The 16,723-nt window shown below is 42.7% G+C and overlaps 1 protein-coding gene across 1 annotated transcript; it reads left to right on the forward strand.

Moving 5' to 3' along the window:
* Positions 1-1,138: 1,138 nt before the first annotated feature.
* znf512 (zinc finger protein 512) lies at positions 1,139-16,698 on the forward strand. The gene is made up of 16 exons (XM_083790041.1): positions 1,139-1,212; positions 4,072-4,203; positions 5,112-5,170; positions 5,429-5,487; positions 6,441-7,018; positions 7,379-7,468; positions 7,958-8,080; positions 8,820-8,944; positions 10,060-10,146; positions 10,421-10,519; positions 11,284-11,451; positions 11,805-12,002; positions 13,378-13,479; positions 13,789-13,851; positions 14,080-14,178; positions 15,103-16,698. Exons 2-16 carry the CDS (start codon positions 4,104-4,106, stop codon positions 15,772-15,774), a joined length of 2,622 nt encoding a protein of 873 aa, XP_083646167.1. The 5' UTR covers positions 1,139-1,212; positions 4,072-4,103; the 3' UTR covers positions 15,775-16,698.
* The last annotated feature ends 25 nt before the right edge of the window (positions 16,699-16,723 follow it).

The following is a 16,723-nucleotide window of genomic DNA, read 5'->3' on the forward strand; positions in this document are numbered from 1 at the left end:
ACTCACAGTTGACAGTCTTTGTATTGAGTTTGTGCTTAAAATGTACTGTAAATTCTACAAACTGTTAATAAATATTTCAATCAATCAATCAATCAATCACTGGCACACTGGCATGTGAGAGAGAGGCCATATGTAAATTACATCCTGCACATAATTCTACATTATTTTAAACTGAACTCTGACTGGGAAGGGAGTCCGGGAGATAGGTGGGTTGTGGAGATAGGAGATGTGGTGTCATTAAAATGTATGTTGACATGGCATACTGACAATCTAGAAAATATAAATAAGATCATTTCCAAAAGGTTTCAGTTGCAGACCCCTGCAAAAGTCTAAACGACTCATTCCACAGTTGCACTATAATTTACAGCTTTGTTGTACATCTGAGAAATCAGACAAATGTGTTATTATGATCTCCTGGTTTGGCTTTTCCTCTGTAAAATACGGTAGCCTATTTGTAGAAGAGATATCTGGGACCGTGTGGCGTAAACTAGTGAACTTATAGGAGGCTGGCTTTTCAGCCTTTCAGGGGTCTTTTGATTAGAACGAGAAAATTGTGTTGACAACCAAGTAGCCAATCATTCGACCGTCCGCTCCTTCTGGTTATGGGATAGTAGCCGCCCCTTTCCACTGTCTGAGTATATATACTCTAAGGTTCTAAACCTCTATGCTCTAAACTAAGATAGCTTAGCCTTATTTATCTACATTAATACAATATTGATTTATTTCTAATTGTGTGTAAAATTAGTTATGGAAATGCAGCCTGCATGAACAATAAAGAGCGCTCGAGCGCTCGGTGGCTCTGCTCGCAACCAACTAAAGCTCAACCAATCACAGCGTGATCCATGGTCCCTCTGGGCTATGGGACTGAGACGTGGCGAATGGGACGCGATCCTTATTTGTTCTCCCCGCGAGGAGGGGCGGGTCTACGAGATGAAGTCATCTTGGAGAGAGGTTTATTTGGTGATGTTGATACCTGGTGTGTTGTGGTGATGAGAGCCACAATTAACATTTTTGACAAGTACTGTAGCTTTTTGTCTGGGGTGGATTTTTCTCCCGACTATGCCCCGTCATTTTGGCCCCAACGAGTGCACATTATTGGGGATGCAGCTATGCCTATGTCGTATCACTGCCGGGGGAAAGGCGGAGGAGGAGGAGGAGAAATAGCTTTGGGAAGATATGGAGGCTAACCTTGCAGAGGGGAGTGTACGTATGGTAGGGTCCGATCGCCACACATTTGTTAACAACGAACCCGTGATAAACAATCGAAATCGCGTCCGCACATCTCATCATCGTGGCGGATCGGTGTGAATGCACGGCGCGCCCGTTTACGTTGGTCAAAATGGAGCTTAAATCCGTACAGTTCAAGTCGTTCTATGTCTCTTTTTCGGTGTGGTGGGGTGAAGGCAAAAAGCGAATCTTTTTTTCCGGCTATACCCGCGGACAATGATGGTGGTTGCCGTTCTATTGCTCTGCAAAGCGGTTGTTGTCATAATAGTTGTTGTTGAACTCTAACGCACAAATGTGCCCGTGTTGTACTCATTCAACTGAACAGTAATAACATTGCTTGTTTTCTGTGCATTGAAGCAACCAACCGCCTTCCTGCTGGCGAGATGTTGTATTCTAGACTGTAGCCTACACCTAAAAATTGGAAAAAATTCCAAATGAAATATAGAACAACACACTTCCATGACTCCCATTACGTGACATGCTGATCTGTTTGCACTGTGCAGGCCTTAATTGTTGTATATTATAATGATAAAAACAAGTAGCTTGCCAGGTTGAAAACGATTATAAATCAGAATCTAAATGTCAGTTTATAATTTCCAGTTGTGTAATTAGAAGATCCAGACAAAAGTCAAGCTGGTTGTACAAAAATGTAAGGTCCATAGCCTATTGCAATTGCATGACAACATTCGAAACATTCAAAAACAAAATCTATAGTAGAGATAGGATGACACTCTAGTCTAGAGCACAAGAAGTTAAAAACTATTAAATAGGGCAGTGCAATGCATGTATTCCATAAAACCAAACCAGAAGCCAAGCATGTGTCAAGTGTGGCACTGTGACTACAATGAGTTGGGATTCTCTCATTTGTACTGCACGCAGTTGATGAAGTTGTGCAGCAATAGGAATAATACATTTGAGTGGCAGCCACACTATTCAATATTAGAACACCTAGTTGAAAAAGAAAAGTTTAGCTTTTATGTCCGCATTATGGTCGTAACAGCAGGTATCTAGATGACTGACTCTGAAGTTGATGGCAACAAGTTTGATGTAAGTTACCAAACTGAATGTAGTTATTCATCCATCTATCTATCTATAAATGCACCATGTCTCTGTATGTCTGTACGTGTACGTGTGTAATCCGACGTAATTTGGGAACCGTTTTCCCCACCGACTTCTATCTATCTATAAATGCACCATGTAGTCTGTAGTATGTGTGTAATCCACGTAACTCGAGAACTGTTCGCCCCACCGACTTCAAATTCGACACACTGTTCCACACCCCCACAGGAAGTGCAGTCAGTGCCCGGTGTCGAATCTGTCGGACCCATCCATGGTTGTCCAGAACCGCCACAAAAGGCCTCTGCCTGGGCTCTGAACAGGACCCCTGCCCAGGGTCCATATATGGAGCTGGCCTGTTCTGACATCACACCACTCCATATTTGGGCAGGCCTGACACAGAACTCCATAGGAATAAAGGGACACAGAGGGACACATACAGAAATCCTCATATATGGACACAGAGACTCCTTTTCCACCGGTTGGTTCCCAATGTGAACTGGTTCAGTTCTTTTTGGTTCTTAGTCCATGAGCCAGAGCTCCAAAATTCCAACGTTAAATTATGATTTGAGTGTGCAAAACCATACCTATATTAGATTGTTATCACCATGAAACTTCCGCAGTTGATTACTTTCATGAAGTATATATTATATATGTATATATATATATATATCATATATTAATTTACTTATATTGATCCTATAAACAATTTAATATAGGTATAGTTTTGCCCACTCAATTCATAAATAATGTTCCAATTTGGAGCTCTGGCTCATGGACTAAGAACCAAAAAGAACTGAACCGGTTCCCATTGGGAACCAACCGGTGGAAAAGGGCTCAGACAGATGGGTGGAACGGGTACTCTGCATTTCAGGTTGTTCAGAACCAGCACAAAAGCCTCATTTGGCATGCTTGACAAAGAACTCCATATGGTCATAAATGGGACACATACATAATAACTGGGTGGGGCATGCATTTCCAGTTGTCCAGAACCAGCACAAAAGCACAAAAGAGGTCGCGTGCACGCTAGGGCTTTCACTTGTAGTGATTTTTACTAGTTGACTAGTTGCCTAGTTTACTAGTACATTTAAAAACTGTATATTGGTGACTATAATCTAGCATTCTATCTGATCTTGAGGCCTACAAAAAGGAATAAAGGGACACAGAAAGACAGATGCAGAAATCTCCATATATGAGCATAAAAGGGACATAGACAGATGGGTGGAATGGGTGCTCTGACACTGGTGCAATGGGTATTGCATAGCCGGGTGGGGCACGGATCTCCAACTTCCATCGTTACCGACTGGAATACTTTGTTTATAGGCATTTAGTATTTTTAATATTTGCTTGAATCTAATCTCTCAAGACAAAATATCTTTAGTTTTGCTGATGGGTTCCCAGATTGGCTTGAATAAAATTTTAGCAGTATCAAGACTGCATTTGTGCCCAGGCCGTGGCGTAACGGTCTGGGCACCGGACTGGTAATCCAGTCGCAGTGTGCCGCGGGTTCGACTCCCGAGCCCGACACGGCCTTTACTGCATGTCATCCCCCCATCTCTCTCCCGTTTCCTGTCAGCCTACTGTCTGTCCCTTCAAAAATCAATAAAAAGGCGTAAGCCGCAAAAAAAAAAAAAAAGACTGCATTTGTCACAGCCTTTTTCGTTACTGTCCCAACATTTCTATGATGGGACCCCCAGAGGTACCTGATAGCCAAATTGTGCTGAAGGGGATATAAAATTACCAAAGGCGACAGAGAAAATCTTACATGTCCTGTGTTCTGTATTGCAGTGGTGATCATTGAGGCGTGCTGCCACTCTACAATGGACCACACACACATTGGAGGGGGCATGTCACCTTTGTATGTTCCAAGGAAGAGAAAGCATGTCCAATCTCAACAGAAAAGTGGTGTGCCATGTCCAGGTAAAAGACTTGCTCTAATACGCTAAGTTAACCCCATAATTAAAGTGGTGTGCCATGTCCAGGTAAAAGACCTGCTCTATTACGTTAAGTTAACCCCATAATTAAAGTGGTGTGCCATGTCCAGGTAAAAGACCTGTTCTAATACGTTAAGTTAACCCCATCATTTAGCAAGAGTGAAATGTTTTATATATTTTGATGAGTGCATGCTCCCAAAACTCTGTAGCAGAGGAGTAAACAAACAATTGCCTTTTTCCAAGACAAGATCATGGCCAGCCAAACAAACAGTGTAAACCACCACTGCCTTTAGTTTAAAGCTGCTATAAGCAATAATATGTCAAAACTTTAATGACTTGTTTATTTTTTATTTTATTCAGACAGCCAGCAATGGGTAGAACGCTCCCAAAAATAATTTTGGCAATGATATTATGTCCAAATATTTCTCAATAGAGAAAACTGAAAGCACATTACAAAATTATCTGACTTTCTTCGGCACAAATAGCGTTTCTCCAGAGCATCTTCAGAGCTTGTAGAACCCTATTGCTGTCGGTGCTAAACCCCTTATCCCTAAACGTCTTTGCCTTTTTTACTATTTTGAAAAGCAAATAACAATTGTTCAACTAGCCGATCTACATCAACACCTTGTGAGCTTGTAGATTGGCTATTTGAACTATTCAAAAAAGTTTTTCAAAATAGTTAAAAAGGCAAAGAAGTTTATGGATAAGGGGGAGTTTGATGTGAGATTGAAAAGAGGCCAGTGAAGTTCATCTGTCATTGTTGTGTGGTGTTTGATTTGCATCCATATTTTGGGTCAAAATATGCACACTGTATACAGAAGGGGTCACTATGTTATTCTGATGTTTATGGTGTTTTTACTTTTTAATAATAAGAAATTAATTTTGCTCTACCTATAGTTGTCCAGCGAATGCCAGAGAGAGCCTGTGAATTAAGTGTGATCGGACAGCCTAAGGTGAGAATGATACCACTGTATGATTTATCTTTCTTACTGGTTTTTCTTTCAAACATTTTGTTTTGTCCATGGTCAATTTGTATTTGCCTTGTTTCGCTGGAATCCATTTGGTTGTCAGTGAATTCTCATATTAGAAGTAGAACCTTTTCTAAACATGTGGATATGGTTGTCCGTTTCCCACTTCTAATATTTAAAATCTGTTAACTGTATGCATACCGTTGGATCTCTACTTCACAGTTCTGTACTTGAATGTTTTAGAATGACGGGTCTCGAGCCCAGGATGCTATGAAGATGAAAAGAACTTATGGTCGAAAAAGGTAAGGATTATCTCATCAGTCCGTCAGATATGATGTTTGAATTGGGCCTAATTTAATTTACATTACCTGGAAATATGGCTTTATTATTTACATCAATTCCCATACACTACAAAATATGGGAAATTTCCATAATAGCACATTAGCAAACCACAACATTCTCCAACGATGTGGTAACTTGACTAACTTCTCCAAAATATGTTGAAAAAATTAGTGACATGTAGAGTTTAATTACTTCATAATGATGAAAGTCCAGATACCACAGCCACTTTTAAATGACAGGGATAAATATAATATGACTGAATCTGATGAACACAGATACAAGACCCATTGTCTTCTACTACAGTACATGACAACACATACATTGGTGCCTGCTTGTTTTCACATGCCATGTCTTTATTGAGCCTAATTTATACTTTGTTGTATGACATTATAAATCAGACTTTAGTCACATTGAAAGCTGGGCAGTGCTTGGAATTGCAGATTGCAAAACCGGTAGGCATGTGATCTGTCTGAGGAAGAAGAGGACACTTGGTCTTGAACACAGTTTGTTATTGTCCTCTGATGGTTTTGTCAGCATTGTTTTGCTTTTGTTCATGCATATGAATGAATGATGTTTTTAACTGTTAAGGCCCGGACAGAGTCCGTTTGAGCTACTAGGGTTGTGTCAGTAAATACATACATCAGGTGTATAACACACTAGGAGGCATTATAACTCATTAGAAAAATGTAAATAATGAAAAAAGAAATATAATAATTAATCAAAATAGTATTTTCTTCAAAGAGAAATGTGTTTATCACTTCTGTATTTCTCATGTGATCTCTCTACATCTTGCATCTCTGCAAATTGTTATTACTTGTTGTTATTACTCTGTTTATTAAATTGTTATTACTCTGTTTACAATTGACCTAGATTCCAAGTAATTCATTTGAATGTTGTGGCTTTGACTCCTCAGATATGAGGATCTCCAGAGTGTTTCTATTGGAACTGTGGAATTCCCAACCACCAGCTGCTCTGTCATGGCATCAGGGGCTCTAGCCAATGGAGCGGACCCGGGGTCCCTGACCCCTCCCTCTGCAAGACTGCCTCCAAGACTGGTAGGGAAAGACATGTGGCCCCCGGGCCAGGAACCAAGCAGGGAGAGATCCCAGGCCCAGGAGCAGTCCTGGAACACAAGCCGGGACAGAGGTGCTGAGCAGGCCTGGGCCACGGGCCGAGATAGACCCCAGGATCAGGTGTGGAACTCCGGCAGAGACAGAGTGGGACACTCAGGTCAAGAGCAGGCCTGGATGCCAGGGAGAGATAGGACCCACAGTGGGGTGGACCAGGCCTGGGTTGCTGGTCGAGATAGAGCACCGGAGCAAGCCTGGGCCACGAGTAGAGACAGAGCTCAGGATCAAGCGTGGAACCCTGGCAGGGACCCAGGAAGGGACAGGGGCCCCTCGGGGCCGGAACAAGTGTGGAACACATCCCGAAGCCAAGATCAAGCCTGGAGTACTGCAAGCAGAGGACCAGACCCTGTCTGGAGACCTGGTACTCATTCACATGCATTGCTTGCACCTCAAGGTTTCGTTTTGTGTGCCATTTTAGAATGGCCTATGAATGTTTACCAAATGTTTTTTGGGTGGAATGTATGTACAAATGCACAGACAATTTGTTTTTTGATTTGATTTATTATTATTATTGTTTGTGTAGCCAATAATTTATTGGTTATGCCAAATTCCCCTGCACACTTCAGTAGCTAAATTACACAACGGCAGTAAGGAATGTACTAAAAATGTTTTATTTATCCTCAAAACAAGTCACAAACAGTTAGGGACTGCTTAGAGATTTGGAGACAGCCATACATACACTGTACATTTTAGATTTTTTTCTCTTTTGTTCCCTTCGTAGACCTGGCCATGAAGAAGGTTCTGAGAGTGGAGATGGATAGAATTCCTCCTATCATCAGTTTTCCCCAGGGCCCAGACGCTAGAGACTCTGGCAAGTGATCATACAATGTTTTTACATCGTCTCATCCAGAGTGACATACAACAATGGGTTGCTGCGTGTGTGGATTTAGTGTGATGCATTGTGAGCTTGTAGATTTGCTATTTCCGTCATTTGAGGAAGTCTCTCCACATAATACGACTACTCAGTGAAACAAACGACTGCAGCAAGTAACGCTACGAGAACAAAAGATACATCACAGTGTATGTTTCGTTTATGTTGTGTAGTGCACAAACTTCAGGCAACGTCTCGTTAAAAATGACTTCCAATTTTGCTAATAAATAGAGAAGAATAGGTAAGCTAGGCTTCATGTGGTTAACCTGGCTTGAGGCCTCCTTTCTGCTCCATAATAGGACATTTAGGGGGACTTACTGTACCAGTATGTTGGCCACAGCTGAATTAATGACATAATCCATCCACTAAATGGACAGATCAGCAGTCTATCTGGACTCACAGTGTTTTCTTCCCCTGTGGCCCCACTAGGCTCAGATCCAGTGAACATTGGGGGCCTCCAGGGCACCACAGAGGCTTCCACTGCTCAGCCCAGTGAGGAGCTGAAAACACCACTCTTCTCCACTAAGAAAGAGCCTCCTACCTACCCTCTAGGTGAGTCATCTTTGGATTTGAGAGGGATAACGCTAGTTTTAAGAGTTTGTGAACAACCAGGATTCTTTTCTCTGATTAAAAGTTAAACAAATCCTGCTGCGTATTGTCGGAAAGTGCACTTCGTTTGGGCAGGTGTGAAGGCTCATTGGAATTCTGGTGTGGATCAAACAAACGCATTTGAATTCCCCCAAAAATAGGGGTTTCTACAGCATACATTTGTATGTGGATTTTGAGGAATTTAGCCTTTTGTACTCATTATACTCCGCTGTATTAAATTCCGCTGTAAGAACACTTATAACTCAATCACCCTTTAAAATCTTTAAAATCGTTTTTGATGTGCAGCCCAGTCTTAATGGAATTGTGAGCATCATGTAAAATAATAATGAAATTACATTGCCAACACTATTGAATTTATAAGTCATCACTCCAAGTAAACAAAACATCACATTTGAGGTCTTGAGTTAATGATATCCTGTGTGTCTGTGTCCACTGACATCCATGAGTTAATAATAGCCTGTGTGTCTGTGTCCACTGACATCCATGAGTTAATGATAGCCTGTGTGTCTGTGTCCACTGACATCCATGAGTTAATGATAGCCTGTGTGTCTGTGTCCACTGACATCCATGAGTTAATGATAGCCTGTGTGTCTGTGATGTGTGTCTGTGTCCACTGACATCCATGAGTTAATGATAGCCTGTATGTCTGTGATGTGTTTCTGTGTCCACTGACATCCAACAGGCAGTCAAGAGGAACGATGGCAGCTGCACATTGTGGCCAAAGGAAGGGTTAATTGTCCCAAGTGTAAAAGCGTCAGCAGGAAGACTGTCGAAGGACTGAAGAAGCACATGGAGAACTGCCGGCTGGTGTGTATCTTCCCCTCAGTGCTACCGTTAAGATGACGAAAGCAGGGACGGCTCATTTCCTACATCACACTTGCTACACACGCGTTCCTGAATAGCACCATTGGTCCATTCACATTTTAGTGAATGTTTCAGCTACTGACTAAGCATCCGTTCACCAATGTCATGAGTGGTCGGCAATAAGGAACGAATTCTAAAACAAAAACAATACACACAGACAGGGCTGGACTGGGACAAAAATTCGGCCTGGTCATTTTCGCGTGAATTTGGCCCAGACCGGCCCACCACAACCAGCGAGCAGATAGCAGAAACTCTAACACCCACTCCGTCGAGGCACACACAAACAAACAAGCCCTAATACCACCACTTTTACAGAACAACATAAATTATACAAACCAACAGACAACTACACAACCCTTTGTAGAGGGTTTATTTGTCACTCACTGATACAGGTACAGTGAAATTATCATGATGGCACTGGCAGAATGGCAGCACGCCCGGACCTTTCCTGGTGGCCTGCTGTCTGTTTAATCATGGCGGCCCCCTATGGCCCCCCACCGGGAATATGCCCGGTACGACCTGTGGCCAGTCCAGCCCTGCACACAGAACACTGCAACACTGCAGAAGTTCCCTTGAGTCTGCCTTCACTACTGGTGAACATGTTGCAATGACAGCTGTAATGAAATGCAAGAATTTAAAGGTAGCTATGCATCATGTACTGTAACTAGGAATTATTTGCCAATAACTTAATTGCCGTTGGGCAGAAACCTTTATCGACATTTATTAGTTTTCATTGCTCTGGCAGACTGGCCTATATTATACGTATTATATCGTTATATAACAGTGTCACACACAAGTAGCGGCTATTATCAAAGCCTATTATATTATTGCCTATTATAAAAATCTGTGGGTTTTATAAGGCCTTGTTAATACTTTTCATTGGTTAATTTTCTTTTTATTTATTTAACTACATTGGATGCATTGGAACACAGGGTTTTCATTTCCTGAAAAGTAACTGCGACGACATATTAAAAATGGAACTTGAACTTGACTACAGTGTGATGTTAATCTTTCTCTAGCCTTGACCTGTGTAACTCATATGCATCTGTTATGTGCAGCAACCATTCACCTGTCAGCATTGTGGGAAACAGCTCAAATCCTCAACAGGGATGAAGTATCACATCATGGCAGACCACAGCCACTTGGTAAGAGCATGTTTACCTCTCAAATGATAACTAAAATAAGTCTAAATGAAGAAAAGTAGCCCTTTAGCAGAATAAAGCACATAATAGCATGTGTGATTTATGTCATAGAAAACAAAACATGAAATACTCTTTGGTTTATTGTATGTTAACCACAGACCGCAAAAAAAGGAAAACTGTCAAGGGAACCCACTGATAACACTTTCAGGACTATAAATTATAGCAGTCTAAAATTGTACTATAATAACATGGATTTATTGTGTCTTTCTCTCTCTAGCCGTCACCAGATGATGCCAATGCCCTGGATGACAAACAGGTTAAAGAAAAACTACGGAAGATTCTAAAGAGACTAGGAAAATTAAAATGCTCTAGAGAGGTGAGTAGCAGTCACTTTTGAAACTGCAGGCTGTTTACTCATATCAAGTAGTTTGTATTCGACTTGTGTTCTATGTCCTCTCTTTTGTGTGTATAGTATACTGTATAGGCTCACAAACATGTAGTTTCCACAACCATAAAACGGCTCAGCACTTTTTAGAAGGTAGCCATTCTGCCTTGCGGCCACTTCCCGTAGGGACCAAATTAAACCTACTGCAAGCTTTTGACATTTGACTAGTCCCCAATGTCAAATGCGGATGAATGAATGAATAAATGTGGATGAATTCACCAACAGGGAAAAAGCTAGCCTCTTTCCCAGCCTTTCCTCATCTCTGAGGAGAAAACCCTTGTTCTGACCTAATGCTGAGCGTGTCTATAGGGCTGGACTTCCGTCGTATGTATGTACTTCTCCCGGAAACGTTTTCGAACCGTCACAATACGGGTTTCATGCACAAGAAATATAATCAGATCTGTAAAGCCAAATTGCAATACTTCCACTTCATTCAACCCTGTTTTGGAAAAAGATGAGAAAGCAGTTCACAGTGAAAACAAGTTCCATCTACTGATCATTCTATTAAATATCACTTCTAAGTTCTAACAGGATAAATAATGATGATAAAAACTATGGTGTCATATCCTGAAAAAGTCAAAATGGCAGATATATCGGTTGAGCTCTATTTTTAAGAGGCTGTTGCTTTAGATGTGTTCCACAGAGGAAAACAAAGTAAGCTAGTGTGCTGTGTGTGGTTTCCCCCCTCTCTACAGGGCTGCAGCTCTGGGTTCACCAGCATCATGGGCTACGTGTACCATATGAAGAAGTGTGGTAAAGCGCAGTCTGAGCTGGAGAAGCTGGTGCTGAATTGCACTCACTGCGGGAAGGCTTACAAGTCCAAGGCTGGCCTGGAGTACCACCTCAAATCGGAGCATGCTCCTGTGAGTTTGGCGTTGCATTTGCAATTATTTTAGTAGTAGTGTGTGTGTGTAGTCCACTTCCCCAGCACTTCCCCAGCCTGAACTGGCGTCTAGAACAGACATACACACCATGAAACGACTCCAGAAGTGCCAGATTTGTTCGCCAGCTGAACACTGCTTTATGATTTGTGCGGCTTTGTTTACAGACTGCACACCTAGTAACATGGAAATCGTACAGGGATGCCAATGCTTTTATTATCAGTTTTCCAAACAGAAAAATGTAAAGGAGAGTGGAAGTGAATGCTTAACCTTTTGTTGAAAATTAATTTAGAAAATGTCTACACTTTATTCCCTCTTGTCTCCTTGCCACCCAGAGTCCCCAGCAGAATGAAGAGGAGGATGCTCCGAAGACTGAGAGGGAGGTCAGCCCAGAGAGGACGGCCAGCGGCAGGGTGCAGAGAGCCTCGGCACAGGTGGCTAACTTCCACCTGGCTGAGATAGCCAACAACGACCTGCCCAAGGACTGGCCAAAGAGGAAGTTCCACTCTGACTTAGTGCCAGATGAAAAAAAGGTCAGAGATTAACATCTTTGTAGATAAAATGAAAAAGATGCAATAAAATGAAGAAATCACACTTGTGTGAAGTGACACCCTCAGACACATATCTATCTATAAATGCAACACATCTGTGTGTGTGTGTGTGTGTGTGTGTGTGTGTGTGTGTGTGTGTGTGTGTACTGTTGTAATCCATTTAACTCGATAACCGTTCGCCCCACCAACTTCAAATTTGATCTGCGCGTTCCACGGTGCAGTGCCCGGTGTCGAGTCGGTTGGACCCCCAGTTGTCCAGAACCGCCACGAACGGCCTCTGCCCGGCCTCTGGACATGCAGGGCCCCTGCCCAGGGTCCATATGTGGAGCTGGCATGTTCCGACATAGGCATAGACTCCATATTTGGGCATTCCTGACAAAGAACTCCATATATGGGCATAAAAGGGACACAGACATAACTGGTGGGGAATGCATTTCCAACTTGCATCGTTCCAAGTAGGCCAGTGCCCAATGGGCACCGCTCTAGTGACGTAAATTTCAGCTTCATCCAGATGATGCCTTCTCATTGTCACGATGATTGCACGGGGGGAGCTGTTAGGGGTTAAGTGTCTTGCTCAGAGACATTTTCACACATTTGTGTGCTTTAATATGCAATATGCATTCAAATGCAAACATAACAAAAAAGCAACTAAGCATTAAACATGTCTCAGTTTCATGTCTCTGCAAGTCTTAGTCAATGGGCTAAACATGCCAGACCAGTGAGACCACCGGAATGGTCCTTTTTAAAATGGATTTATTAGCTTGTCAAGTATCTAAATCTGAGCAGTGAGAGAAGGATCTTGCCCTTGCTTTGCAAATATTCAGAGGCTTTAGTTTTCTTTGTAAATGTGGTATTGTAGTTTTCCGTTGGCTGTTGACAATTCAAAGAAATGTAAGTACAATGGGCGCATTTCCCAGCGGGAACATTCGCAGGGAGCTTACGTATGGTCCTTACGTGCGGTCTTCCACGACATGTCCCTTACGTCGCAGGTGTTTCTGAAAGGCGCATGTAAGCGCCTCTCTCAAAACAGCCTACGATGTAGCATAAGCACGCACGTAACTAGTCGGAGAGCCCTAGCAATCAATGCCAGAGTTAACCGATTGTTCCACGCAACTTCCTTATAAAGCGTTTTCAAATGAAGTGTGGCTATATTACAAGTGGGATTGTACTGGCCCGTCAATAAAATAATGCTGACAATTAACTAGCTTTAAGCGCTGTTGTATTGGTATCTGTGACTGCATCATCTAGCTATATCATTACTCAGGGATTTAATAGCAGAGCAGAGCTGCTATTAAATCACTCACTCACAAATTAAATCATCTTTATAAACCCCTGTTTTCACATCTGTCCAACACAGTTGATGTTTTCACGGCCCAGCCTGCCTGCCTTCAGCCAAGAAGTCCTCAGGAAATGGAAGAATGAAGTGAAGCTGCAAAGAAAGGTCCAGTGCCCCAACCAGGTTAGAAATAGCTCTGCTATTACATCAATAGGTGCAGGCTCATCTGGCTTTTCAAAGCAAAGAGAGACGCTTGTTTTCATTCATGTAACGCCCAAAACGCACCCAGGACTAATTCAGAGACTTCACCTCGCATCTTACTTTACGCCCAGATAATGTTCCGGCTAAATTGTAGTTGAACACACCCTCAAGTGCTTGTGCCAACACCTTGCTCTACCATGTGCCATAGATCGTCTAAATATGAGCTTTTCAAACCCTCTGCTTTAAGCTGTGCAGAGGACAAAATAAAAGTGTCTTAATTCATCCATCCAGGGCTGTGGCTGCATCTACACTAGCGTGTCTGGACTAAAGGCTCATCTTGGACTTTGCACAAAGGTAGGAGATTTCTGAATTAGAATCTCTTTCGTCACTAATATAAATGTACTGATGACCAGTGGGGTCCACTGACACAATAATTTAGACCTACCCATTCAGCTATGGCTCACTCCTCTGCGATACACATGGTACATTTGAAGTTGATCAGTTAGATGGTCCTTGAGTTAGACAGATTACTTGCTTCTAGATGGTGTGGTGCTCATTCACTGTTCTGTGCCATTGCTACAGGGGGACTTTGAGGCTGGGAAATACAGGTGTCTCATCTGCAACAAGGAGTTTAATTCTGAGAGTGGCGTTAAATACCACATTAACTCTGTCCATTCACAGGTAATTATACCATCTTCTTTAACATTATGTCTGTCTAAGCATGTGTGTGCATGTAGTCAGATATCGATGGATCTGGATTTATGGTTTTCATGTTAAGGAAACAGTTGGCGAACACACTGAGATGCATGGCTAGAAACACGTCGCTGTCACCATTGTTTTCCTATGTGCCTGGTGCATGCTCCTCTCATGCTGTGCATTGGATTTTTTTGTTTTACATAAGCTCATTCCTGTTTTCATCAATTTAAATCATGTGGTACGAACAGTGGGACATGGCAAAATGGAAAGTTAGATACTAAACTAAGTTTCTGCTTGAATCCAATCGTTTCATTATTTGAATAACCAGTTACAAACGCCGGTCCGCTCCATACTGTAGATGCACCTATAGCGATGCGTCTCCGTGTCATCACCCCCCCCCCCCCCCCCCATACTAATGGATGACATACGATACATAAGTCTTTGTCTCTGGATGCATTTTGAAGAACGGTGAGTTTAGCCTAGTTTAGCTCTAATCCTGGATGTCTATGGGAATAAGTCGCAGCTCCTTTGAAAAGTATAAAAGTCAATATTTGCCTTATTGGCAATCAAATGAAATTATATCAAACAGCCAATAATTGTATCTATTATGATTTTTGTACATGTCAAAACTTTGTTAGAAAGATCTACACTATTAAGTATTAAACCCTCATCTTTTTTTGAGAGGAGCTGCTACATTATTCCATGAGCTAAGCTCACCATTCAATATACCGGTACCTTCAAAATGCACATACAGACATGAAAGAAGGCATCCATGAATTTATCTGATTCTGGGTTTTCCAATATTTAAAATCCCTATAACACAAAGTATTCCCTTTTAATGCAGCACATGTCCACCTTTAGAAATGCCCAGACTGGTTCGCTTTGCCTCACCGTGTCATATCTCAACAGCAATGGTTCGCGACAAACAAGAAGGCGTGCAAGAAGTTTGAGAAGTTCCTCAAGAAAGAGCCCAAGGAATATGTCCATGGCGTGGACAGGCAGATCATCGAGCAGTACCACCAACACCACCTCCATCACCACCACTTGCAACACTCCCACCACCAGCACCACCAGCTCCAGCACCAAGCCATCCAGCAGCCACTGCAACCCCTTCACCACCTCCAGCACCAAGTCCAAGTGCACCATCCGGAAAACTACCACCCGCAGCAGCATCACCCGGCACCGATAGACCCTCAGCTGCAGCCGCTGCTTCACTACACACCGCTGGAGCCACCCGTGGGATCCATGTGGGTAGATATGGACCGCAGGGGGAGCGCAATGGGACCCGAGTCTGTGGGTGAGAGCAGCGGAATGGGGGGCGGCAAGAGGAGGGAGAAGGGAGGTGGAGAGCGTGCCGGGGAGAGAGGGAAGGCAGACAGCAAGAGGAAAGATTGCTTTGCGTTTGGCGGCGGGGCCGGGAGTGGCGGCAGCAGTAGCAGCAGCAACACTGGCAGCTCATCTAGCGAGTCAGAGGTGGAGCAGCACCACGACAGGCAGAGGCAAATCGACCAATGGAACCTGAAGAGGCCTGCCATCATGGAGGTCAACTCTGAGGTCGCTAAGCGACAGAGGAACGCTTGATGGAGCCAGTGGGGTTGCTTTTCAGTGACACGTAAATAAACCAAGTCTCCTTTCCTCGTGCACCCCAGCCAGAGCAGGACTGAACTTAAGACAAACAAACCGGTGGATACTGGATAAGAAGGTTGACGGTCATCTGTGCACTCTGTGTACCATCTGCCAGATGTAGATGAAAGTTGAACTGTCATTGGTTTCAAATGAAACACACGTGAGGGAAGGAGGAGGCCGCTTTAGAGGACTCAATTACAGTTTGAGAAAGTTCTCAATGTTCAGACATTATTGAGGCCATGTCGGCAGAGGTGTACAAATTTAAGTACAGAATTTCTACTTAAGTACATTTACTTAAGTACATTTACTTAAGTATCCACCTCTGCATGTCGGATGCCCTTTAAGATGACCTCAAGGCTATAATGTTCAGAGTACAGCGGACTGTCTGCTTGTCAGTTTAAAGCCTGCAGAAATGTAGTATACTGTTTACGTGCTTAACTAACAGATATTCTTTTTGGCAAACATTCAATGTATTATTTTAATGAGTTTTCTTTGATAACCCTTTGTTTTCCATTTGTCCAATATTGGAAGGGGGAAAAAACATCTACTCTGACTTTCTGAAAGGATAGTAATAGTATAGTATTTTAGTGTTCTACTGTATTTGTCTTACTTGCTCTCCCTTTCAAAAAACGGTGTGCCTCTAGAGTATGATCTGTGATGTAACCTCAGTTTGTACTATTCATCCACACAGGCCCCTTCCATTTAAACTTGTGATAAATGACTGTTGCTGTTTCCAGGGCTTAAGTTGTCAGGACACTAAAACTCCTGGTTCATGCTTCTTGTACTGTGAAAACAGATATGTTTTCGGAATGGTTTGCTTACGACAGAACCAACTGTGCACGTGAAGCCTAATTTTTTCTTTGCCGCACGACTGCATCACTTCCTGAAAATGTTTTTATGGCGT

This window comes from Protomyctophum parallelum (genome assembly GCF_964188405.1).
Source record: "Protomyctophum parallelum genome assembly, chromosome: 19".
NCBI classification, from domain to species: domain Eukaryota; kingdom Metazoa; phylum Chordata; class Actinopteri; order Myctophiformes; family Myctophidae; genus Protomyctophum; species Protomyctophum parallelum.

Bases quoted from the DNA above. Each gene is read 5' to 3' on its own strand.
- znf512 (XM_083790041.1), top strand. From the start codon at position 4,104: ATGGACCACACACACATTGGAGGGGGCATGTCACCTTTGTATGTTCCA. The intron at 4,204-5,111 runs GTAAAAGACTTG...TTGCTCTACCTA, and splicing joins AAGTGGTGTGCCATGTCCAG to TAGTTGTCCAGCGAATGCCA. The intron at 13,852-14,079 runs GTAGGAGATTTC...CCATTGCTACAG, and splicing joins ATCTTGGACTTTGCACAAAG to GGGGACTTTGAGGCTGGGAA.